This window comes from Gymnodraco acuticeps, unplaced genomic scaffold (genome assembly GCF_902827175.1).
Source record: "Gymnodraco acuticeps unplaced genomic scaffold, fGymAcu1.1, whole genome shotgun sequence".
NCBI lineage: Eukaryota > Metazoa > Chordata > Actinopteri > Perciformes > Bathydraconidae > Gymnodraco > Gymnodraco acuticeps.
Window position 1 is genome coordinate 33,032 of NW_022990592.1, and position 26,421 is coordinate 59,452.

At 44.1% G+C, this 26,421-nt stretch overlaps 1 protein-coding gene across 1 annotated transcript; it reads right to left on the minus strand.

Moving 5' to 3' along the window:
- Positions 1-683: 683 nt before the first annotated feature.
- cs (citrate synthase) lies at positions 684-26,238 on the minus strand. The gene is given in 12 exon segments (XM_034228813.1): positions 684-2,108; positions 3,137-3,346; positions 4,074-4,175; positions 5,229-5,358; positions 10,801-11,000; positions 12,303-12,491; positions 17,452-17,526; positions 17,528-17,584; positions 18,200-18,265; positions 19,525-19,632; positions 20,211-20,258; positions 26,063-26,238. Coding segments are annotated over 12 exon segments (1,407 nt in total). The 5' UTR covers positions 26,114-26,238; the 3' UTR covers positions 684-1,937.
- Positions 26,239-26,421: the final 183 nt, after the last annotated feature.

Genomic DNA, 26,421 nt, shown 5'->3' on the forward strand with positions numbered 1-26,421 from the left:
GCAGAAGATGACATGTTATCTATCTAAACAAATAGGGTTTTATCATTTGAATCGTTATACAGTCAAAGAACATCTCTGTATGTCTTTCATTTCTATGAAGAAAATAATTGTAATTTATTTAATGTTCACAATATTATTTAAGATAAGAAAACACTTGGTGCAGATGTTTCTCCATCTGCATGCTTTGGTACATTTGTATTTGGCTCGTTTCTCCAAACACTGACTTTTTTTCAAAATATTCAAACTTTCAGAAAATCTAAATTTTCACTTATTGATGAAAAACCTAGATTTCAGATTTTCTTCAAAAAAAAATTCTGTAAAATCTCAACAATCTGACTTTTTCATCAAATTCTGCCTTTTTCTAAAAATCTCAAAAATCTGTATATTCTCTCAAACTTTTACTTTTTTCACAAAATACTGACTCAAAATTCTGTCTTGTCACAAAATTCGGACTTCTCAAGATCTTAACATTTTGACTTTAAAAAAAGTACATTTGAAAAAGGTTAAAACTGAGGATTGGTAAAACCTTTCATCAGGACTGAAGTTGCTTCACACAGTAAACATAATGTATCATTTCTACAGAGACACTATTGGAATACGTTTATTTTTTTAATGGCAGTGGATGACCCGCTTTATTTTACAGAAACATTTCTACACCATGAACAAAAGGAGACGAGACAAAGTGTCAATAAAAACCTTTATTATTTTCTTTTTGTCGTTGGGTTTTCCTCAAGTTTATCTTGCCCTTTTTGACCCCTCCTGACCTAACCCCCACACATTCCTCTACTGAGTCCTCCAGACACGAACAACCTCTACGATCAAAATAACCAACACAAACCAGAAGAGGAAGCTACTGACTAGAAATAAACTACACACACATGGAGTGTTGACAAACCCAGGGCTTTGAGAGCAAGCGTGAATCTTCAGAATCCAAAAGCACCGGTGAGGAGTCGTGTATTTACATAGCTGCCGATTTCTGAGTTTTTTTCGACGCTTTCTACACGACACTGTGGGGAAACTACGTGAATCATTGGGGTCATTACAAGCTCATACATTCAAGCTATACATATATATATAACTATGTACACAAAGTATAAATAAAACCACCAAATGAGAACCCAGAGATTATAGTTTTATACATATTCAACACCAAAGAGAAAAAAAACTGTAAAAAGGGAGACGCAGTCATCCTGGTTTCATCTAACGCTACTGATTAGGGGGATCCAATCAAGCAAGTGCTCAGTTTGGAGTAGTTGTTTAAAGCGCTCCGCTGTGGGGGTAAAGACACACTCAAGTAGAGACGGGACTTATTGTACAAAGCCCGCCCGCCCGCCAACCCACCCACCCGCCCTCATCCCAACACACTTCATAATTCACGCTTGCTCTTAAAGGATTTACTGCCAGTTACAACACCCTTTGCTCAAATCTGTATTCCTTAATTACCGTTACTGTACATTACTCTCCACGCTTTGAGCAGAGAGAAGTCGACAGTTATTTTGATCATAGAGGCGACACAGGTCATTAATAAAAAATAAAAATAAACTACAAGCAGCAGGAGGAGGAGGGACCAAAGATTTAAAGGGCCAGTACCTTTTTGAAATGGTCGACTCTAAACTGGAGTGTCGTTAACGGGAGTGAAGCGGGGGGGGGGGGGGGGGGGGGGGGGGGGGGTGGGGGCATAATTGAAGCTTACAGGGGGAATAATAACTGCGACTTTAGATGTTTGATAATATCCCATAATTCCCTTTGACTGTCACCGCCTGGTCGTAGGAACACAGCTGCGGTTTATAGCGAGTCTACTGCGGGTTACACGTGTTTTTAAATGGCCCTTCTTTAGAGGATTAAAAAGCGTACTGTCTCTTTAAATCCCTGGATGTTTCCTCCGCCCCTGCAGCCCTGACTTTAAGCCCCGCCCCCCCACACCTGTGCTCAGGTGTTCAGCCTGACTTGGCCCCCACCAGAGCCATCAGTCCGTCCGTGCTCATGGACTTGGGGCGCTCCAGAGGGAAGCCCAGCGCCCGGCTCCACACCAGCTGAGCGAGGACACCGAGAGCCCGGGACACTCCGAACAGAACCGTGTAGTAGTTCATCTCAGACATCCCATAATACTGCAGAGAGGAGGGGGGGAGGGGAGGTTAGGGTCAGATATGCAAACAGATAACATTAAGAGAGATACCTGAGGAATTCAACTTTATCTCATCACAATATGGACGAGTGAAAAATCGAAAGCACAGTATTTGTTATTAAAAAGGTTAATTATAATTAAAGGTGGGTAATGTTGGAGAAAGCAGCTCGAGTGCGCTAGAATTTGAAAATACACAACCGGAAACAATCTCCCACTTCCTCACAGAGCCCCTCCTCCAACACACAGGAACGCGCACATGACCAATGAGGGCACGAGGTCAGTTTGTGCCCAGATGGAAGGCTGACAGGCAGGTAGGCCATCCAGCCACGGCTTCCATTGTGACATTTTTTTATGGATTTGTTGTCAAAGCACTTCAGATATTCATTGCTATCGGGATGTTAAGAGCATTCCATGGAATATAACAAGTGTCTCTCGAGCCGGTCTCTCAAACTTACCTACCCCGCCTTTAACATTACGTTTAATGGAGCTGAAGAGATATCCCGGGCTACTCATCATATTTTAAAGACTTAAAACATATTGTTCTCAGATATCGGCAAATAAAATGCCGATGGGAGTCACAGAAGTTTAGATGTGATTTATGATGGATCCAATCAGTCATTTTGAAGGAGTAGAGCACCGTCTGACGGCGCTGTGTTCAAAGTGACTCAAGCAGCTGCTGCAGTGAAGAGTGCTTTCACGATAGCTGTAGCTTCTAAAGTCTGAAGTGTTGCTGCTGATTGAGTTTGCAGAGTGTCAGCGGTAGAAAGATGTTTTACAAATCCCTTCAGTCCGAGTCAAATCCACATTCACTCATTTTGTGAATCTGCATTGTTCATATTTAACCGTTCGGGCACAATGCCGCAGTGTTTTGATTGTCCTCACCTGCAGCAGCACCCTGAGATAATGAACATGAAACCCGTCTCACCTGCAGCAGCACCCTGAGATAATGAACATGAAACCCGTCTCACCTGCAGCAGCACCCTGAGATAATGAACATGAAACCCGTCTCACCTGCAGCAGCACCCCGCTGTGGGCGTCCACGTTGGGCCAGGGGTTCTTGGCCTTGCCCTGCTCCAGCAGCACGTTGGGCACGATCTTGTAGAGCTGAGCCACCATCTTGAACAGCGGGTCGTTGGGCAGGTGCTTCAGAGCAAACTCCCGCTGGCAGGTGTAGCGGGGGTCCGTCTTCCTCAGGACGGCGTGGCCGTAACCGGGGACAACCTGCAGAGAGAGAGAGAGGGGGGACACATTTAGGGAGAACATATTAAATACTTCCTGCTTCTACTTCTTTGTTAAAAACGGAGCAACAGATTATTAAAAATACATTTTCTCAACTCAACTGTGAATTTTGGCATCCCATGTTTATTACCAGTTATTACTCATAATGAAATAAGAAAAGACACAAGCTCTGCATACAGTAATCATTATTATCATCAATAAAACAAATAGATATCTCAATATGCTATATGCCTTGGGAAGTATCTAGATACCTGCCCTCATGCCAAAGGAACCGCACACTGAATATGTTTTGATGTGTGTCTGGACCGCTGCGTAACAAGGAGGGTTTCTGCCCCGTTACTTCTGCGCTGCTTTCTTGTCCCAGTTCCAAACTGTAGTTCAATCGAGCGGACTTCTTCAACAGATGTGAGCGTCCTTAACAACGGTCAATAAGTGCTTGACAGCGGTCTGTACTATTGGATTAACAACGTGTCACGTGTTCCGAATCGACCAATCAGAATCGAGTATTCAACTAAGCCGTGTAATAATGCCACTCAATATATCCTTGATTGATACTGTGTTCCTTTAAGTTATTAATATCATTTAGTTATCCCAGAAGCAACTGTTTGCTCAATCACCTAAATACCCCGTGCCCCATTGCGCCATCTAGTGCTCAAAGACAAATGGGCACAACAGGCTGGGTTTGGAGGAGTATTTGGTGCTTATTTACCCGTCCAGACTTGAGTGTGTTCCAGATGTAATCCCTCATCTTCTCGTCAGAGACTTCTCCTCCCAGCTCCTTCTGCAGCGCCGTCAGCCACACCAGCACCTCCTACACACACACACACACACACAGTTATTAACGGGATACAACTGTGAGTACATTCATGCTAAATAATAGGGATGGGAATGATTAATCGAATATTCAAAATGATTCAGGTATCGAATACGAGTTATGAATATTTTGATTTTAATTAGTTTATTGTTTTTAGTGGGAGGGGTGCCTAAATTGAGAGAGGTCAGAAGCCATTATGTTGTTATGTTTTAAGCATGAAAGCTGTAGTCCTATAGCTGTCGACTTGGTTTCTTTATTTATTGAAAACAATGTTATTTTTATTACATTTAAAAATAGATATGTAAATTCAATTAACCGTTTTTTTTGTGGGTCGAATATAAAATTTGCTTTCAAATTCGCATCCCTACTAAATAAGTGCACCATTATGACTTCCATGATTCTATCCGAGCCACTTTTTGGTTCAAATATCAGAGCAGAGAATTCCACACATTCAGTTCTGGGAGTTTTCAGTTTCATGCTTTAAAGAAACCATCACATGTTTAACTATAATCAGTACGGGAGCAAATCAGACGTTAAAGTGAGCCAAACGGGAGCGTCTGTCCGGAAGCTGGATCACGACCAACCAGCTGGAAATAAAATTGATGGCAAGATGTATTAAAGGAAACTTAATCTGAGCTCAATGAGGCCGAGATAATGCAAACAGGAGGAGAGGATTTAACAGCCAGTGAACTCCAAATGAAGCTCCGCAACGCTCCGCAACGCTCCGTTTAAAAACACATTTTGAGGAAAGCAGGTGAGATGAATCACATCAGGATCTTTAAAAGACTCCGTTACAGTTACCCAGCATGTATAAAAGACCCTGAAGACACACCCTTAGTCATTATTTAGTTTTTTACACCAGAGCTTTTCCCATCCCTGCACTATTTCTTAATGTCTTTCATTTCTGTAAAGCACTTTGCATTGCCTTGGTGCTAAGCTTGGTGGTCAGGTGCTGCATAAATAAACTTGCCTTCCTACTTAATCTACTACATCATATTGGGAGACGATGCATCTCCCTTCAGTGGAATGTAATGTGTTGGTGGTACGGACCTGGTTGGCGAGGCCGTGCAGAGGGCCAGCGAGGCCGTTCATGGCGGCGCTGAAGGACAGGTAGGGGTCGGACAGAGCGCTGCCCACCAGGTGGCTGGTGTGAGCGCTGACGTTCCCTCCTTCATGGTCACTGAGAGAGAACAGGGATACATTCAAACCCAGCTATATGCTGTACCTGTGTGTGGTGAGGCAGTGTGTGTACCTGTGTGTGGTGAGGTAGTGTGTGTACCTGTGTGTGGTGAGGTAGTGTGTGTACCTGTGTGTGGTGAGGCAGTGTGTGTACCTGTGTGTGGTGAGGTAGTGTGTGTACCTGTGTGTGGTGAGGCAGTGTGTGTACCTGTGTGTGGTGAGGGCAGTGTGTGTACCTGTGTGTGGTGAGGCAGTGTGTGTACCTGTGTGTGGTGAGGCAGTGTGTGTACCTGTGTGTGGTGAGGCAGTGTGTGTACCTGTGTGTGGTGAGGCAGTGTGTGTACCTGTGTGTGGTGAGGTAGTGTGTGTACCTGTGTGTGGTGAGGCAGTGTGTGTACCTGTGTGTGGTGAGGCAGTGTGTGTACCTATGTGTGGTGAGGCAGTGTGTGTACCTGTGTGTGGTGAGGCAGTGTGTGTACCTATGTATGGTGAGGCAGTGTGTGTACCTGTGTGTGGTGAGGTAGTGTGTGTGTGTACCTATGTGTGGTGAGGCAGTGTGTGTACCTATGTGTGGTGAGGCAGTGTGTGTACCTGTGTGTGGTGAGGTAGTGTGTGTACCTGTGTGTGGTGAGGTAGTGTGTGTACCTATGTGTGGTGAGGCAGTGTGTGTGTGTACCTATGTGTGGTGAGGCAGTGTGTGTACCTATGTGTGGTGAGGCAGTGTGTGTACCTGTGTGTGGTGAGGCAGTGTGTGTACCTGTGTGTGGTGAGGTAGTGTGTGTGTACCTGTGTGTGGTGAGGTAGTGTGTGTACCTGTGTGTGGTGAGGTAGTGTGTGTACCTGTGTATGGTGAGGCAGTGTGTGTACCTGTGTGTGGTGAGGCAGTGTGTGTACCTGTGTGTGGTGAGGTAGTGTGTGTGTGTGTACCTGTGTATGGTGAGGTAGTGTGTGTACCTGTGTATGGTGAGGTAGTGTGTGTACCTGTGTGTGGTGAGGTAGTGTGTGTGTGTGTACCTGTGTATGGTGAGGTAGTGTGTGTACCTGTGTGTGGTGAGGCAGTGTGTGTACCTGTGTGTGGTGAGGCAGTGTGTGTACCTGTGTATGGTGAGGTAGTGTGTGTACCTGTGTGTGGTGAGGTAGTGTGTGTACCTGTGTATGGTGAGGTAGTGTGTGTACCTGTGTATGGTGAGGTAGTGTGTGTACCTGTGTGTGGTGAGGTAGTGTGTGTGTACCTGTGTGTGGTGAGGTAGTGTGTGTACCTGTGTATGGTGAGGTAGTGTGTGTACCTGTGTGTGGTGAGGTAGTGTGTGTACCTGTGTATGGTGAGGTAGTGTGTGTACCTGTGTATGGTGAGGTAGTGTGTGTACCTGTGTATGGTGAGGTAGTGTGTGTGTACCTGTGTGTGGTGAGGTAGTGTGTGTACCTGTGTATGGTGAGGTAGTGTGTGTACCTGTGTGTGGTGAGGCAGTGTGTGTACCTGTGTGTGGTGAGGTAGTGTGTGTACCTGTGTGTGGTGAGGCAGTGTGTGTACCTGTGTGTGGTGAGGCAGTGTGTGTGTACCTGTGTGTGGTGAGGTAGTGTGTGTACCTGTGTGTGGTGAGGTAGTGTGTGTACCTGTGTGTGGTGAGGTAGTGTGTGTACCTGTGTGTGGTGAGGTAGTGTGTGTACCTGTGTGTGGTGAGGTAGTGTGTGCAGTGTGTGTACCTGTGTGTGGTGAGGTAGTGTGTGTACCTGTGTGTGGTGAGGCAGTGTGTGTACCTGTGTGTGGTGAGGTAGTGTGTGCAGTGTGTGTACCTGTGTATGGTGAGGTAGTGTGTGTACCTGTGTGTGGTGAGGTAGTGTGTGTACCTGTGTGTGGTGAGGTAGTGTGTGCAGTGTGTGTACCTGTGTATGGTGAGGTAGTGTGTGTACCTGTGTGTGGTGAGGCAGTGTGTGTACCTGTGTGTGGTGAGGTAGTGTGTGTACCTGTGTGTGGTGAGGTAGTGTGTGTACCTGTGTGTGGTGAGGTAGTGTGTGCAGTGTGTGTACCTGTGTATGGTGAGGTAGTGTGTGTACCTGTGTATGGTGAGGTAGTGTGTGTACCTGTGTATGGTGAGGTAGTGTGTGTACCTGTGTGTGGTGAGGCAGTGTGTGTGTACCTGTGTATGGTGAGGTAGTGTGTGTACCTGTGTGTGGTGAGGCAGTGTGTGTGTACCTGTGTATGGTGAGGTAGTGTGTGTACCTGTGTATGGTGAGGTAGTGTGTGTACCTGTGTGTGGTGAGGCAGTGTGTGTGTACCTGTGTATGGTGAGGTAGTGTGTGTACCTGTGTATGGTGAGGTAGTGTGTGTACCTGTGTATGGTGAGGTAGTGTGTGTACCTGTGTGTGGTGAGGTAGTGTGTGCAGTGTGTGTACCTGTGTATGGTGAGGTAGTGTGTGTACCTGTGTGTGGTGAGGTAGTGTGTGCAGTGTGTGTACCTGTGTATGGTGAGGCAGTGTGTGTACCTGTGTGTGGTGAGGCAGTGTGTGTGTACCTGTGTATGGTGAGGCAGTGTGTGTACCTGTGTGTGGTGAGGTAGTGTGTGTGTACCTGTGTGTGGTGAGGCAGTGTGTGTACCTGTGTGTGGTGAGGTAGTGTGTGTACCTGTGTATGGTGAGGTAGTGTGTGTACCTGTGTGTGGTGAGGTAGTGTGTGTACCTGTGTGTGGTGAGGTAGTGTGTGTACCTGTGTGTGGTGAGGCAGTGTGTGTACCTGTGTGTGGTGAGGTAGTGTGTGTACCTGTGTATGGTGAGGTAGTGTGTGTACCTGTGTGTGGTGAGGTAGTGTGTGTGTGTACCTGTGTGTGGTGAGGTAGTGTGTGTACCTGTGTATGGTGAGGTAGTGTGTGTACCTGTGTGTGGTGAGGCAGTGTGTGTACCTGTGTGTGGTGAGGTAGTGTGTGTACCTGTGTGTGGTGAGGTAGTGTGTGTACCTGTGTGTGGTGAGGCAGTGTGTGTACCTGTGTATGGTGAGGTAGTGTGTGTACCTGTGTGTGGTGAGGCAGTGTGTGTACCTGTGTGTGGTGAGGTAGTGTGTGTGTACCTGTGTGTGGTGAGGTAGTGTGTGTGTACCTGTGTGTGGTGAGGTAGTGTGTGTACCTGTGTGTGGTGAGGCAGTGTGTGTACCTGTGTGTGGTGAGGCAGTGTGTGTGTGTACCTATGTGTGGTGAGGCAGTGTGTGTACCTGTGTATGGTGAGGCAGTGTGTGTACCTGTGTGTGGTGAGGTAGTGTGTGTGTACCTGTGTATGGTGAGGCAGTGTGTGTACCTGTGTGTGGTGAGGTAGTGTGTGTACCTGTGTATGGTGAGGTAGTGTGTGTACCTGTGTATGGTGAGGTAGTGTGTGTACCTGTGTGTGGTGAGGCAGTGTGTGTACCTGTGTGTGGTGAGGTAGTGTGTGTACCTGTGTATGGTGAGGTAGTGTGTGTACCTGTGTGTGGTGAGGCAGTGTGTGTACCTCTGTGTGGTGAGGTAGTGTGTGTACCTATGTGTGGTGAGGCAGTGTGTGTACCTGTGTATGGTGAGGCAGTGTGTGTACCTGTGTGTGGTGAGGTAGTGTGTGTGTACCTGTGTATGGTGAGGCAGTGTGTGTACCTGTGTGTGGTGAGGTAGTGTGTGTACCTGTGTATGGTGAGGTAGTGTGTGTACCTGTGTATGGTGAGGTAGTGTGTGTACCTGTGTGTGGTGAGGTAGTGTGTGTACCTGTGTATGGTGAGGTAGTGTGTGTACCTGTGTATGGTGAGGTAGTGTGTGTACCTGTGTGTGGTGAGGTAGTGTGTGTACCTGTGTATGGTGAGGTAGTGTGTGTACCTGTGTATGGTGAGGTAGTGTGTGTACCTGTGTATGGTGAGGTAGTGTGTGTACCTGTGTGTGGTGAGGTAGTGTGTGTGTACCTGTGTGTGGTGAGGCAGTGTGTGTACCTGTGTATGGTGAGGTAGTGTGTGTGTACCTGTGTATGGTGAGGTAGTGTGTGTACCTGTGTATGGTGAGGTAGTGTGTGTACCTGTGTATGGTGAGGTAGTGTGTGTACCTGTGTATGGTGAGGTAGTGTGTGTACCTGTGTATGGTGAGGTAGTGTGTGTACCTGTGTATGGTGAGGTAGTGTGTGTGTACCTGTGTATGGTGAGGTAGTGTGTGTACCTGTGTGTGGTGAGGTAGTGTGTGTACCTGTGTGTGGTGAGGTAGTGTGTGTACCTGTGTGTGGTGAGGTAGTGTGTGTACCTGTGTGTGGTGAGGTAGTGTGTGTACCTGTGTATGGTGAGGTAGTGTGTGTACCTGTGTATGGTGAGGTAGTGTGTGTACCTGTGTATGGTGAGGTAGTGTGTGTACCTGTGTGTGGTGAGGCAGTGTGTGTACCTGTGTGTGGTGAGGCAGTGTGTGTACCTGTGTATGGTGAGGTAGTGTGTGTACCTGTGTATGGTGAGGCAGTGTGTGTACCTGTGTGTGGTGAGGCAGTGTGTGTACCTGTGTGTGGTGAGGTAGTGTGTGTACCTGTGGTGTGGTGAGGGAGGGAGTGTGTGTACCTGTGTGTATGGTGAGGTAGTGTGTGTGCAGTGTGTGTACCTGTGTATGGTGAGGTAGTGTGTGTGTGTACCTGTGTATGGTGAGGTAGTGTGTGTGTGTACCTGTGTATGGTGAGGTAGTGTGTGTGTACCTGTGTATGGTGAGGTAGTGTGTGTGTGTGTGTGTACCTGTGTATGGTGAGGTAGTGTGTGTGTACCTGTGTATGGTGAGGTAGTGTGTGTGTGTACCTGTGTATGGTGAGGTAGTGTGTGTGTACCTGTGTATGGTGAGGTAGTGTGTGTGTACTGTGTGTATGGTGAGGTTGTGTGTGTGTACCTGTGTATGGTGAGGTAGTTAATGGTGAGGTGTGTGTTTACCTGTGTGTGGGTGAGGTAGTGTGTGTGTACCTGTGTATGGTGAGGTAGTGTGTGTGTACCTGTGTATGGTGAGGTAGTGTGTGTGTACCTGTGTATGGCGAGGTAGTGTGTGTGTACCTGTGTATGGTGAGGTAGTGTGTGTGTACCTGTGTATGGTGAGGTAGTGTGTGTGTACCTGTGTATGGTGAGGTAGTGTGTGTGTACCTGTGTATGGTGAGGTAGTGTGTGTGTACCTGTGTATGGTGAGGTAGTGTGTGTGTACCTGTGTATGGCGAGGTAGTGTGTGTGTACCTGTGTATGGTGAGGTAGTGTGTGTGTACCTGTGTATGGTGAGGTAGTGTGTGTGTACCTGTGTATGGTGAGGTAGTGTGTGTACCTGTGTATGGTGAGGTAGTGTGTGTACCTGTGTATGGTGAGGTAGTGTGTGTGTGTGTGTGTGTGTGTGTGTGTGTGTGTGTGTGTGTGTACCTGTGTATGGTGAGGTAGTGTGTGTGTACCTGTGTATGGTGAGGTAGTGTGTGTGTGTGTGTGTGTGTGTGTGTGTACCTGTGTATGGTGAGGTAGAGCCTCATGAGCTCAGTGAACTGGGAGTCGTTGTATCCCAGCATGTTGCTGAAGTTGTGGGACCAGTCCAGGTTGGAGTCGATGGCTCCGATGCTGCTGCCCTCACGGTAAAGGTTACGGTAGATCTTGGCAGCGATGCAGGGCAGCTTCGCAATCAGATCCATGGAGTCCTCATACACAAACTGAGGGGAGCAGCACAAGGGGTTCAAGGAATTAAAGAGCAATGCATCTGATAGTCGAGACACAAGGTTTCCTTTCAGTGCCAAGACCCCAGACTAATGGCGCATTTCCACCACAGCGCGGAGCTCGCTTTAAGCGTGCCCGGACCGTTTTTGGTTGCGTTTCCACTCGGCGTAGTTCCGACTAGCGGGTACTATTTCAGGTTTTCTGGCTCTCCAAAATCGAGGTTCTTTCCGGGCCAACAACCAGGCTGAGTCGGGCTGAGTATGCTAAACTAGAGAGAATCGCTGGCTAGGGGGCTACAACTACAACAAGATGAACATATTTGACCGTGATTTAATTGTAATACACGTTTCTAAATGATGCCGAAGTAACAACATACTGATACCGGTTAGTAAAAACCATGAATTAATGCTTTGACAAGTCTACAGACAGACGGCAGGCGAAACACATTTTAAAATGTGTGTTTTCTGAATGGAGCTTGGCTAAGCTAACGTTATATATGCTCCGACCGTCCACACTCACAACAACGGCCTATACAGACATAAATAAACCAGCGACTGTATTCGCCATGACACAGGCAGTCTGTGGTTTGTACTTGTTTAACTTCTGTCTAGTTTCTGAACAGATATGAGGAGCTGTGAGCTCTGAGGGCTAAGAGCTAACGGCTGATGTTGGTTTTGTGGTTCGCATTGAAGATGACGTCACGGCTCCGCCTACACTGCGTTACTATAGTTACTGCCCCAGCTACTAAACTGTAATGGAGACGCAGCATAAAGTGAGCCAGTCCTAACGAGGCCCTGTAGTGGAAATGCGCCATAAGAGGGTGTTTGTAGGGGTAGCATTCAACCTTGTATTATTTCCTGTAATGTAAAGGATTCAAACTGTTCTCCTTTACCTCAAACAGAACATGGGTTTACAATTCAAGTTGAAATAAAGAACATGCATCTAAAAAGCAGAGTTGTATTCATCAATCCCCAGATGACGGTGTTGAAGCCAATCACACATTTTAAAGTTTCAAAGGGCGCGGCCGGATCAAACTAAAGTATACCTTGCTTCGACTTCATTTGACTTCCCGATTAGACAACGTTAGTTTTACTTTGGGAAACTACAGGCAAGATCTTCAGAATTGGTTTGCCACCCGCTGTGTTACTCTCGTGTCTGCAGCACGTCTTGTCAAATTCTCTGGCCGTAGCACCAAGTAAACCGTCAGTGTTTGCCATCAAGCTCCTGCTCTCCCGTGTCTCTCCGAGTCTCCATTGCTTCAGAAGAGGAAGATATGATGTGTGATGGTTTGAACTCACCTCCCAGTACTTGGACTTGTGCACCCCCTCGGAGTAGGCGCGGGCGAAGCTGCTCTCGCTGTTCAGAGCCGTGATGGCTGCGCTGAACTGGGACATGGGGTGCAGGTTGGTGGGGAAGTTATCCAGCATGGTGACCACGTGGGAGGGGAGGGCCGCTCTCTTAGCCCACTCTTTGGAGACCCAGCTCACCTGAGGGACAGAACACACACACACACACACACCGTTAGAGGGGAACACACACAGTTGGAGGGGAACACACACAGTTAGAGGGGAACACACACAGTTAGAGGGGAACACACACAGTTGGAGGGGAACACACACCGTTGGAGAGGAACACACACAGTTGGAGAGGAACACACCGTTAGAGGGGAACACACCGTTAGAGGGGAACACACCGTTAGAGGGGAACACACCGTTAGAGGGGAACACACCGTTAGAGGGGAACACACCGTTAGAGGGGAACACACACAGTTGGAGAGGAACACACACCGTTGGAGAGGAACACACACAGTTAGAGGGGAACACACACCGTTAGAGGGGAACACACACAGTTGGAGGGGAACACACACCGTTGGAGAGGAACACACACCGTTGGAGAGGAACACACACAGTTAGAGGGGAACACACACCGTTGGAGGGGAACACACACAGTTGGAGGGGAACACACACCGTTGGAGAGGAACACACCGTTAGAGGGGAACACACCGTTAGAGGGGAACACACCGTTAGAGGGGAACACACCGTTAGAGGGGAACACACCGTTAGAGGGGAACACACCGTTAGAGGGGAACACACACAGTTGGAGGGGAACACACAGTTAGAGGGGAACACACAGTTAGAGGGGAACACACACAGTTGGAGGGGAACACACACAGTTGGAGGGGAACACACCGTTAGAGGGGAACACACCGTTAGAGGGGAACACACCGTTAGAGGGGAACACACACAGTTGGAGGGGAACACACAGTTAGAGGGGAACACACAGTTAGAGGGGAACACACACAGTTGGAGGGGAACACACACAGTTGGAGGGGAACACACACAGTTAGAGGGGAACACACACAGTTGGAGGGGAACACACACAGTTGGAGGGGAACACACACCGTTAGAGGGGAACACACACCGTTAGAGGGGAACACACAGTTGGAGGGGAACACACAGTTAGAGGGGAACACACAGTTAGAGGGGAACACACACAGTTGGAGGGGAACACACACAGTTGGAGGGGAACACACACAGTTAGAGGGGAACACACACAGTTGGAGGGGAACACACACAGTTGGAGGGGAACACACACCGTTAGAGGGGAACACACACCGTTAGAGGGGAACACACACAGTTAGAGGGGAACACACACAGTTAGAGGGGAACACACACCGTTGGAGGGGAACACACACAGTTGGAGGGGAACACACACCGTTAGAGGGGAACACACACAGTTAGAGGGGAACACACACAGTTAGAGGGGAACACACACAGTTAGAGGGGAACACACACAGTTGGAGGGGAACACACACCGTTGGAGGGGAACACACACAGTTAGAGGGGAACACACACCGTTGGAGGGGAACACACACAGTTAGAGGGGAACACACACCGTTGGAGGGGAACACACACCGTTGGAGGGGAACACACACCGTTGGAGGGGAACACACACAGTTAGAGGGGAACACACACCGTTGGAGGGGAACACACAGTTAGAGGGGAACACACAGTTAGAGGGGAACACACACCGTTAGAGGGGAACACACACAGTTAGAGGGGAACACACACCGTTAGACTGGAACTGAAATATCCTGCTCTTACTACATCATGTAGTTTCATCCCAGAGCCCAACACACACCTGAACTAAGAACATCCATAACATTCACCTGTTCATGCAACTTACACATTATGTATCACTTGTATTTAGACTCTTATGGCACTACTTCTATTTGATTGTATTTACTTGCACTCTTGTTGGAGGAGCCTGTGACCTCAGATTGTCTTAACTACACTGTAGCTATGTACATCCTGCTCTGACTGCATCAAGCACATAGTTTCCTTTGTTTTATTTGCAACATTTTATTGTAATTTCCTTCCCGTTTCTTTATGTCTTAATTAAAATATGTGTTGGAGGAGGAGCCTGGGACTTCAGATCTTCATTTGTAAAAACATTTATTATAGTCAAAGTACGTCTTTAATTTCCATGAAGAAAATAACTTGACTACAATATTATTTAAGATAAAACAATTATTTTATTATATTTTATTATATTTATTGTTAATTGTTTTTGTTCCCTATATACTGTGACCATGACCGAATGGGGTAAGGTATTTTTCTTTCCTTAAAAACAGACAAATATCTTTGTACAACATTCAATGAGTTGAAGATGTCATGTCTGCAAAAAAAACAAAAACATAAAAGACCTTTATGTTATTAGTAAATGTTCCATGTGTATATATATATATATATATATATATATATATATATATCAGACTTCAAAATGTCCTCAGTATTAATTTAATGCTGGAGATTCTTCTGAATACTAAAATAAACCTGAAAAGGAGCAGAATAGCAGTCGAAGAAGCCTTCCGAGTAAATCGCCAGAACGCTGACACCTCCTCATCTCCACCGCTCCAATGTTATTGTTTGTGTTGCCATAAGTTATTTTCTCTCCGTTGGTGCGCGGGGCTAATGCTAATAATGCTAATGCGAGCAAATACAATGGCGGCTTCACAAAACGTTTCAGAGTTTTACGGGGCGTGGTTTGCAATTCGCCCAGCCAATATAAATTGGAACTTTTTTCTCCCCAGGATAGTCCCACCTCTCCAGCAGGCAAACGTTTTCTGAACTAAGTTCTCTTTTTGGTGTGAACGCAACATTTCAGGCACTAACGGAACCAAACCGGAAAGTACGGGGAAAAGTACTACGGTGTCTCTAAGTGAAGCATCCGAGTACTTTTCTCCGACAAATGCAGATGTTTTGGTTGTACATTTACAACAACAACACTGAGCTGTTCATTTTAAAGTGGAAATAGTTTGTTAAGAAGAACCTTTTAAAGTCAATATCAGATGCAATAAAGTTCAGAATATGGATATAAGAGGTGAGGCAATACTGAAATATGTAGCCGTCAGATAAAAGTGTTATCAGTGCGATTATCCTCTTCAAGGCGAACGGTGGCAGAGGTATTTAGAAAAAGACAGACTGAGATTTCTTCCCTGGTTATAAAACAATCTGGAGTTTATCGGAGGCTGTGACCTGGAGATAACACATAATAAAATGCGTTCAAAACGAGGTCAGGCTCGGAGCAGCTTTACAGAATTAGGTCACAAAGAAAATGGTTTTATTGGCCGGACTTTTACCTCAGAAGAATAAAGATAAACGGCTGAGCGAAAACATGACGACACGAGTCTCTCACGACTACTGTTATAGATACAAGCTTTCAATGAGGGGCAATGTCTCGGGCTGCCCTCGACTGAAGTGTTTCCTACTCGGCCATTAGTCATCAATTAGTCGACTAATCGGCGCACGTTTATGATACATTGCAGTTATAAATATATATTTTTTATTTCCCAAAATGGTTTCAGTTTCAAAGGCTGATAAAGAGCGTTACTATAACAGCGTGGTACGTTGTGCTTCACATAAGATAATGAACCTTTGGAATATAAATTAAATGCATGAGTCACAGCGGTGTGAACAGCAGATGCTCCGGTAAGGATTCTTATTGTGTGTGTGTGTGTGTGTGACATTAACAGTTATAATTACCCACGAAGACAAGCTGTTACACACGACATGCATCCTGATCAGAGCCACGAAGAAACAGCATATCTATCTATCCATCTATCTATCTCTCCATCCATCTATCTATCCATCTATCTATCTATCCATCCATCTATCTATCTATCTATCTCTCCATCTATCCATCCATCTATCTATCCATCCATCTATCTATCTATCTCTCCATCTATCTATCCATCTATCTATCTCTCCATCCATCCGTCTATCTCTCCATCTATCTATCCATCTATCTCTCTCTCCATCCATCCATCTATCTATCTCTCCATCTATCTATCTATCTATCTCTCCATCCATCCAACTATCCATCTATCTCTCCATCTCTCCATCCATCTATCTATCTATCCATCTATCAGGGATGGGAACGATTAAACATTTCTTGTTTTTGGGAGGGGTTCCTAAGTTGATTACATATGATCAAATGGAATAATTCAATGTATACGACAGAGCCATAGCTAAGTGTGTCAGGTCTAAAGGTGTGTGTTGCTCCGCACACCGGTCCCTCTCAGCGGGCAGAGCTGCAGGTGCTGATCTCTCTCTCTCGCGTCCGGTTATACTTCACTCGCGTTTATGTCCAAATCCATCAGATCTAGCTAGTTCTAGCCAATGATACGGCTGCTGCCCCTCCCTACACGCAGATCACGCAGACTCAAACCTCATCTTATGCCCACATTCCAGCTGAGAGGGTCTTCTCTACAGATGGCCTGATTGTGACCCGCCTCTCCCCTGAGTAGACATGCTCATATTCTTAAAGAACAATGAGTATTGAATAGCTGCATTCTGTGCACAGGCCCTGCTATAGGTTGATCTCTGTTGTCACGGGTTACGTTGCCCTAACCCGTTATGTTGTTCGTGTTTGATCCCTCTTTCATTTAAGCATGAAAGCTGTAGCCTATAGCTGTCAACTGTTCACACTCTGATCACCAGTTCAATACATTTGACAAATTCGACTTGGTTTCCTAAACTTATTTGAACAAGTATTTATTAGTTTTTCAAAATTAAATTTCTTTCCAAAATCTTTTTCCGCATTTTTTTATAGGATATGTACATTTCAGTTAACCGTTTTTTTTGGGGGTTGAATATTCGAATATACATTTGCTTTCAAATCCCCATCCCTACTATCTATCCATCCATCTATCTATCTATCCATCATCCATCCATCCATCCATCCATCCATCACATATGATTAAGTTCCTCTTCATCTTCATCATCCCTCATTCTGCAGGAAAATGTAATTTAGGAAACGAGACGAAGTGGAGATACGATCTGACGAGCCCCGACAGATGGATGCAGATAATGAACAGCTGTGAACTCGTTACCCTTCATCTCCCCCTCCTCTCATTAAACCTCCACAGTAAAATGCTCGTCTCACCTGCTCCTCGGTGGGCACCTGTCCTGTGATCAGCAGCCAGAAAAGACCCTCGGGCAGCGGCTCCTGTCCTCCTGGGAGCTTTGGGCAGCAGACCCTGACATTCTGGGATGCTGTAGCCACGGAAACGGATACCCTGCGTTTCCATGGAGACAGAAATGTATTGTTATCGTGCACTTTTAATGCAGCTTATATTCTTTTATTTCTTACATGCTAGTTTTTTATCTTGTTTGCTTGTATAGTTGGTGTGGATAGCTGAAACTATACATGACAATAAAAACATCTTAATGCTTTCATATCATCCCGGATGGATTATTGTAACTCCATTCTCACTCGTTTTAGCAAGTCACCTCTGACCCGTCTACAAATGATCCACTAGGTCCAGCAGGAGGACTCACATCACACCCATCTTAAGATCTTTACATTGGCTTCCCATCCGGTGAAGAACTCATGTTAAGGTTCTCGTTATCACGTATAGAGCCCTGCATGGACAAGAGTACTTAAGTGACCTTCTCCATCCCTTTATCACCAGTAGGTCACTCAGCTCTTCTACTGGCTGTCCCTCGCTCTCAAACTAAAAAGGTGACCGTGCTTTTTGAAGTAGTGGCTAGTGATTGTGGATGATTTGATTTCTGTTGGCTCACAGGATGAGTTACGAGATGCTGCTCTGCATCTGAAGGCTCTCAGAGGAATCAGGGTAAGTGCCTCAGAGTGAGTTTCACTTATTAAAGCAGCTTGGAGACAAACTGACCTCATCAGGATCCAGAACAGAGGTCTCGTACACCAGACCCTTCATCCCCCGCATGCCTCCGTACACCTGGGGACACAGCAGAGGACAGAGACATTAGGACATGGAGGAGACATTAGGACAACAGAAATAACCCATAGCACGTGTTAAACATTGCAGGAAGAGGCAGGACAAAAAGTAAGATTACTGACTTGTAATTTAAAATGTATTTAATTCTGCTTTTTTCCCCTCAAAGATTAAACAGTATATATTTTCTGAAAAATAATGTTTCTTTTCTGGAAATAAAAGTATATATATATTACAGGTATATAAAAAATATTTAAAGAAAAGTTTTTCTGAGAAATAACAGAATAGTTTTTCTCAGAAAGATATTTTAAAAAAAAGTTTTTCTGATAAAATAATATGTATTTTCTGTTTCTGTATGTAATATGTATAAAATAATATGTATTTTCTGGAAATAAAAGTAAAATATCTAATAAAAAAAGATTTAAAAAAGATTTTCTGAGAAATAACAAAAATATTTTGGGGGTAAAAACATTTTTTTTGGTATTTCTTTCCTAAAAATCTCAAAATAATGACTTTTTTTCAAAGAACAAAAAAAAAAACTCAATCTCAAATGTTTTCCCATGTGGCCGTAATTCTCTCCCGTCTATCTCCAATCTAGTCTGATCTAATACACAGAAGTTAGTACTCTTTGAAAGGCTGCATTAGTATATATGTTATCACGCTGTAGTGTCCTTAAAGGGTCTGAAAAATGTGGTTTATGGATATTATATTCTTTCTGGAACAACTCAGCAACCGACACAAGACGTTATCGTGACCGGCCTGTAATCCACACTGAAACACATTACGAAGTGGATATGGTGAGTACGTTAGCTGGGTAGATGTTCAAATGTGAGCGTCTGCTTCAGCTTTTATGAGGTGTTTTGAAATGTAACGGATATATCGGCGTCTGCTAACCGTGTCGACGGTTCAGGAGGCGTTTAGTGTCTCCTCTGATATAGAAACAATAAATAAAGTTTGAGGTTAATAATCGGAGTTTCCCCGCACGCTGTTCGGCTGCCGCTAACGTTAGCTCAGATCCAGGTACCATGACTAAACACCTTTCATCCGGTTAAAAGGTAGAGTTAAAAAGCACCAAGACGTGGCTTAAAACTGGGTCAGGAGTACGTTTATGACCACTTCTGTCAGCTAGCGTATGCTCACAGGAGACACAGGATTCAAGTTCATTACAATTACGCATTTCTCTGAAACTACTCGACTGATATTGCATATTTAAAATGATGTGTACCAGACAAAGATATTGAACCGTGGCGTTCGTCACTCACCATGTCGACGTTGATCTGGCCTATGTTGGTTTTGCCGTACTGCTGTTTGAAGCTCTTGATGCGGGTCTGTTCTTTGGGGATGAGGTCGGCCAGGATATCCTTCAGATTCTGCAAAAAACACAACTTCATTTAACATCTAGTCCTCAAAATATAAAAACCACACACTGCTCTAATGTGAACCGGGGATAATCAAACAGACTTTATGTCAACAATGAAGGGAGAGAGATCGACCTGTGGCTCGGCAAAGGTCAGCTATTAATACAACAGAGGAGGAACCAGTGGCGTTTACACGTGTTCCATTAAACGCATATATTCTTAGTTGAGTTTGGGGCATACATAGACAGTCAAGGAAATGTAATTGCAAGAAAAGGACAACAAAATAGAACTATTATAGGAGTATTTCAACAACATTTAAATCTACAAAAAGCTAAGTACAAGATTGTGCATATTGGAATTTAAGTCAAGAAGTGTGCAGACGAGAGGGAAGCTTCGAACAGAAAGACAGACTTATGTGCGGGCTTCACAATATTAGTATATATACATTTTATATATATTTGTTATACAATGTCCCCACGATAAGCCCACATGACATGCTTTAGTGTCATGTATAGTGTCTATGAAGGGGTTAGAGTCGTTCAGTGTCCTTAGAATGATAATGACATGAATATAGGAGGCAGTGCACTTACTGTTGTTGAAGCGCTGGCATTCCTGGCAGCCTGAAGGAACGCAGCATTCTGGGAAAACACAAGAAATACGATTTTGAGTGAGAAGCAGAAACCCCAAAACACTTCATGAACTGTGCAAAAAGCCGATATTTCATATGAGCAAAAAATGTAAATCCAACTCGTTATTTAATGCTTATGTTATCTATTAAATATCGTTTACCACTTTGCACGATCCTGTCTGGTACTAAGCGAAGTATGATCTTACTTTAAGTAAAAATGTACCCATAAAGCAACACTTCTAGGTTACTGAAGCTCCTTACATATGAACCAAGACAACCTTAACATAATTGAACAAACTGCATCTAATTGTTGTTGTTAGTAAGTCCTCTAGTTCCAACAGCTATTACCTGAGTGAAGACAGACTTTCAAACTAATATGTTGAAGTAGTAGAAGAGCACTCAGACATCTTCACACCAAAACATTTTCTAGTTATTCAAAATTCAAAATGACAGGTTCTTTCTGACCATTAAACAGAGATGTGACACGGGCTGGGCAATATACCGATGATATCGATATGACGATGGGAGACTCGATCTTATCTCATAAGAGGCAGCATTACGGTGAAGTAGGGCTGTCCCGAATACCATTTTTCGGGCTCCGGATATTCGGCAGCGAATATTCGTTCCGCAGTAATCAGCAGCGAACCGCTTCGACACGTGTATTTCGGTTTATTCTCGGCATTCATTTTGTTATTCTACAGTATTGTTGTTTTATAGTTATTTGTTAATGTAACCCAATTTGTGTTCTTTGAAATTGAAAAGGATATCGCATTGTGTCTGTTACTTTTGTTGCAGTTGTATATGTCTTAAGTGTAATTTGGCTTGGTTTTCTATTTATGGACATGCTTTTATTTTGAAGGAGAGTTAGCGCAGTTGACAGGAAGTTGTTGTTGCTATGGAAACAACGTGACGGGATTAATGGAGAAAAAAGTAATATCTACATATAAAGACGGAGAAAGTAAACGATAACGTCTCTGGTTAAGTGTTAGCACCCCCCGAAGAGGCACAAGCTCTTACGCTGATATTGGAGATTTCAATAAAAAATAACGGAAAAAATATATAACGAATAACGAAATTGAAACCCGAATAGTACTCCAACGAACGAATATTTGGGTACAGCCCTACAGTGAAGTGATGTCAATATTATTCAACATAACAGACCGTTAGAGTTCTTGTATCGTTTGTTTTACCCACATAAATGTTAGTGTTAATATTTTTGTAAAACACCAAAAGTCCATCGTACAATATTGAGGTTTTTGTTAGGAAACAATTCAGATTTCTCCCCATACTGTTCCCCCTGCACTTCAGCACAGACGAGGCGTTACAACTAGAAATTAATCAAGCGTCTAAATAATGAATCCTTTATTGACAAGCACTTCATTTCTCCTCTCTGAAAGGCCTCTGGGCTCCAGCTCTTAGAGCATCAACTGAGATTAATTAATTAGCAGAGATGAGGCGGCTATAATAGGTTGAAGATAATGAGGAAGACTCTGACGTTCTTCACGGAGGTCAACTGGGGGTGTCTGGTTTTGCCGGTTTAGTCTCAGTACGAGCTAAAAACCTGTTTGTATACAACGAAGCAGCCGTCACACTGACATGTTCCTGATCATTTAAAAGAAGCAAACATCTATAAACTGTTGGCCGCTGGCGTCTCGGTGTTAAAATCACACAACAAATGTTTGACCTCGTTTAACCTGATTCCTGCAGGTGTTGTACCGTAGACCTCAATGATGCGTTTCTGAATCAATAATGTAAACAAAGATAATCGTTATAGGGTCATTTGTGCACGGCTAAGATAAGACTGGGAATAATCAGGTGGCTTTAGATGTCTGTGAACACCTTGGTGATGATTGCTCAGCGTTTATGATCGGCTGTTTGGACGTTTGCCAAGATAAGCGATGTAAAGGAAATGACAAACATCCCTCATTAACAGAGAGAACAAACATTGCTCTGGGATTCCTTCAGTGTCGATGCTTCAGGAGGTTTTAAGAATCTCTTCTGATATAACGCTAGCTCAGCTTGTTTCTCTGATAACTTCAGATTCCCTTCATCTGGTTAAAACAAAGCTAAACAGCACCAAGAAGTGGTTTAAACCTGGATCAAAAGTTAGCTTCTGGCAGCTAACGTATGCTCCCAGGGGATTCAACTGCACCACAGGAGACAGAGGATTACAGTTCATTCAAATCTCTGAAACGACACTAAATATTGAACATAGAGCTATGGGTTTGTTACACACTTTAAAGCGTAAACGTTACGAGGGCTGCAATAATTGTTATGACTGTTGCTATTTGACTAAGGATATTGCAGGGATTGTTTTGGGGATCATTATCATTGAATGGAGATATTTAAAATGATCACAGTGAGTTTTACCAGATCAAATATATTTTATCGCCCTGATTTGTTGCTACAGGACGTACGGATTAAAGAAGTACCTGCTGTGGTTATGAAAGTGTTTGGAGGAGAGTAATCTTGTTAAAGCTCAGCGTTACTGAAACAGGACTCTTGTTAGATTATCACATTTATCAATGATGGGGGAGGGAGGGAGGAGTCAAGGAGACAGCTGGCTTTCCTCCCAATGGGATCGCCCCCCTCCCCTCCACACACAACTGGTGCTCGGATAAAAGCAGACAAAGCTGGTAGAAAAACAAAAGGTGGGGTCTTGCGTCACACACACGCAGTCTCACACACACACGCAGCTGAGAGACAGGTTATGTAACAGCTCAGGGTCTTAAATATAGAGCGTTCCACCCAGACATTCCCTGCCAGAGGGAAAGGTTAAACCCTACTCTGCAACCAAGAGTCAAAGCAGGAGGGGAGGAAACACGTGAAGACCAGGGTTTCCGTTAGCCGGTAATTACCGGTTTTTAGCTGGTGAAATGTATTAAAAACCGGTAAATTCAAAACCTGCCGGTCAAAATGTCTGGTAATAATTAGGGAGGCTCCGATAGATCGGCCACCGGTCATTATCGGCCGATATTCACTGTTAATAGTTTGATCGGTGCTCTATATAAAGGCCGATCAGGAGAGCTGGATCTGATCGATATGGACATAAACGCGAGGGAAGTATAACCGGACGAGAGAGAGATCAGATCAGCTGCTGAGTCTGACGCAGCTCTGCATAATCACCTGAAGCCCCGCCCTCTGTTTAGCGAGCTGCATGAGAAACTGACGGGCTGTCAGGAGAGAGAGAGGGAGGGAGAGGGAGAGAGAGGGAGGGAGAGAGAGAGAGAGAGAGAGAGAGAGGGAGAGAGAGAGAGAGGGGAAAAGAGAGGCTCCGTTTCTCCCGTGTTATTATTCAAAGTTAATATAAACTTTTGAATAATGTACTTTATCTACTACAAGTAGTTTGTTTGAATGTAATAATTATGTTGTTGGTGGAATCATTTATTGAAAATGAATCTGAATTTTTTTCGATCTGTTACGATTATAAACTGAAGCAATATAAAAACGAGCCCCGTGAACTGAGTTTTAAACTGAAGCATATCTGCTCATAGTCTGGTAATTACCTGCTAACAGAAACTCTGCTACAAAACTCTTTATTATTATTATTGAAATATCACCGGTAAGTTTCAAATGTATCCGGTCAAATAAATTCTGCCCGGACATTTGACCGGCGAGAAAAAATCCTAGCGGAAACCCTGGACTGAAGATGTGTGTGTACAAGTATATAAAACATATCTAAGGTAACTACAACTAAATGTGAAAGCTGGAGAAGTCAAGTGTCTTTAAAAAGCTGTATTTAAAAGAAACTGCATTTAGTGTTAGAATAGTAATAAAATGCAATCACCACAACCATAGATACTGTATGAGGCGCATGTTGAAGTATTCCACTGTTTTCTTTTCTGCACTTTAAGAAATACAAGTTAGGGCATTTCATTTTTAACCCGTTCCTCTAAAAGAAGATTTCAATTACTTGAAATTCCTAGTTTTTTCTAAATGATTGAAAGACCTGAGGAGCTGAAACTAAACCATTATCTAATCTATTTATCTGCTTCATTGTTGGCTCTTTAAAATGTAAGAAAATTGTTTAAAAGACGTCCTTTTATGTGTTAAATGTTCATGCATTTAGAAACATAATCATACTTTGTTAGCCCCCTTGATTGTGATAAATGAGGCAGATCAAAATGCTTTTAATTGGGGGTAAAAATGTCGCCCTTTGCCCTACTTACTGTCCTTGCTCTCAACTCATGCATCACATGCTTTTCAGTCATAGTTCAGGGACAGAGCATGATATGGAAAACGAAAAGCTCCATAATAAAACTCCTGTTCGAAGATTACAGCTCATAAGAGAGAAAGGGTGAGTGCACAGGGGTTTATCGACATCTTCCTAATTACAAGACAGATAACAGGGACACCGGGTTAAACGAGGGGAACCGTTAGTCGCTGATTTCTTGTTTTAAACGTAGGGAAAGTTACTAGAAATCCTTCTTAGTGGGTGTCAGGAGATGATATGAGGGTCTTCCAGGGTCAGAGGTCGCAGGAGTAATACAGTAGATTACAGTCACTGAAGGTCACAGTCAGCATGGAAGGAAATATACTTCATCATTCGCTGTTAATGTTTCAGTAAGAGAATCTAAGTAGTTGTGCAACTGTTAATAATTATCCTTAATGATCCAATGTGCAGATTAATCGTTTGACCTATCAAATATCATAAAATTATGAAAAAAGTCCAAGCTGATGCCTTTTAATGTCCACATGTATTCACTTTAAAACGATAAAGCAGGACATCTCCATATTTGAGGCTCATTTCTTTCAGTAATGCATCTACTAAGAGGTGCAGCTCTAATACTAAGCCTTCAGGTGGTGTAATCAAGCCTCACTAACAAAACCCTCATCAAACAGATTCAAATCACTCCTGGCTTTCAGTCTGCTTGGGGTTTAGACTATAAATGATCACTTTTAAGGCGGGTAAGAACATACACGTGACCTCCTGAGAGCCTGATATCACCCAGTGTGTCTTTGCTGTCCATTACTCGGTCAAACCTTAAAACTAAAAAGGTGACCTTTCCTGTTTGGTTGCTGAATGACTTGCTGGAGCAGAAACACCGTGTCCTTTATGCCCTTTCTAAAATGTCAGACTTGCATTTTCTCTGCTGTTTATCACCTGTGTTGCATGCATCGTAATATTACCTTACCTGTCATGGTTATTTTATGCATTTAAATCACATTGCATCTTCTTTTGTAAGCATTTAAAGTCAGCATTCATTCTCAGATATCCACTTTTTTTATCACATGCTAAAACGTGGAAACATGCTAGCTGATATTGCACAATAAAACTGATGTTTGTTGAATTATTCCACACTAAAACACTTGTTTCAACCGTACTATATAACTGTTATATATATGTTCAGACACAATATATTTCTAAGGTTAGATATTTGGCAGAAATCCTAACCTGAAGGTCAACAGTGTTTCCTGAATAAACACAAAGTCTGAGCTGACTTTAGAAGCACTCAGTGTCTGTTAATGATTCATGCTTGTTATATTTAAGGTTTACCAGAGAACAGAGAAAGTTAACGACACAGAAACACAGAAACTCAGAAACACGTTCAGGCAGGACCACCAGGCCAGCTAATGCTAACAGTGGCTAACAAGACACAACTTCACACACTCACATTATATCGTAATATCACCCCTATATAAAAAAGGAATTAAGACTACTATTGTGATGTTTTAGAAAGTATTAACCACACCCTGCGTTAACAGGATTTCACAATGTGGTTGACAGTGCTAAGCTAACTAGGCTAAGCTAACTAGCGTCGTTAGCTCAACAACTTTGACGTCTAAAATCTCAGCCGTTTGGATTCTACTCACCTTTGAGTTGAGGAGTTTAGGCGCTAACCTGCTGACAGTGAGGAAAGACATGGTGTCTGTGAACAGGTGTGGTATTTCCACGTATTCTTGAGTAACGAAATGAAGCCGCTGCCGGTGCGGAGCTTGTTGAAGGTGCCCCTCCAGAAACAGAAGGTTGAAGAAGAGAGATTCTGGCCCGCAGGAAGCAGCGACTTTGATTGGTCGACGGGCGTTACGCACAACCGCTTAGAGGGATTCGATTGGTTGGAGGGATGCTAGGTGAGCGTTGATTGGATGGAGGATCTGTCTTTTGTGTCTGTGACGACAGCTGGAGATCAGGGTCTGTTCAAGAGCAAGCTTAAAATACCTGGTTGTAGCTC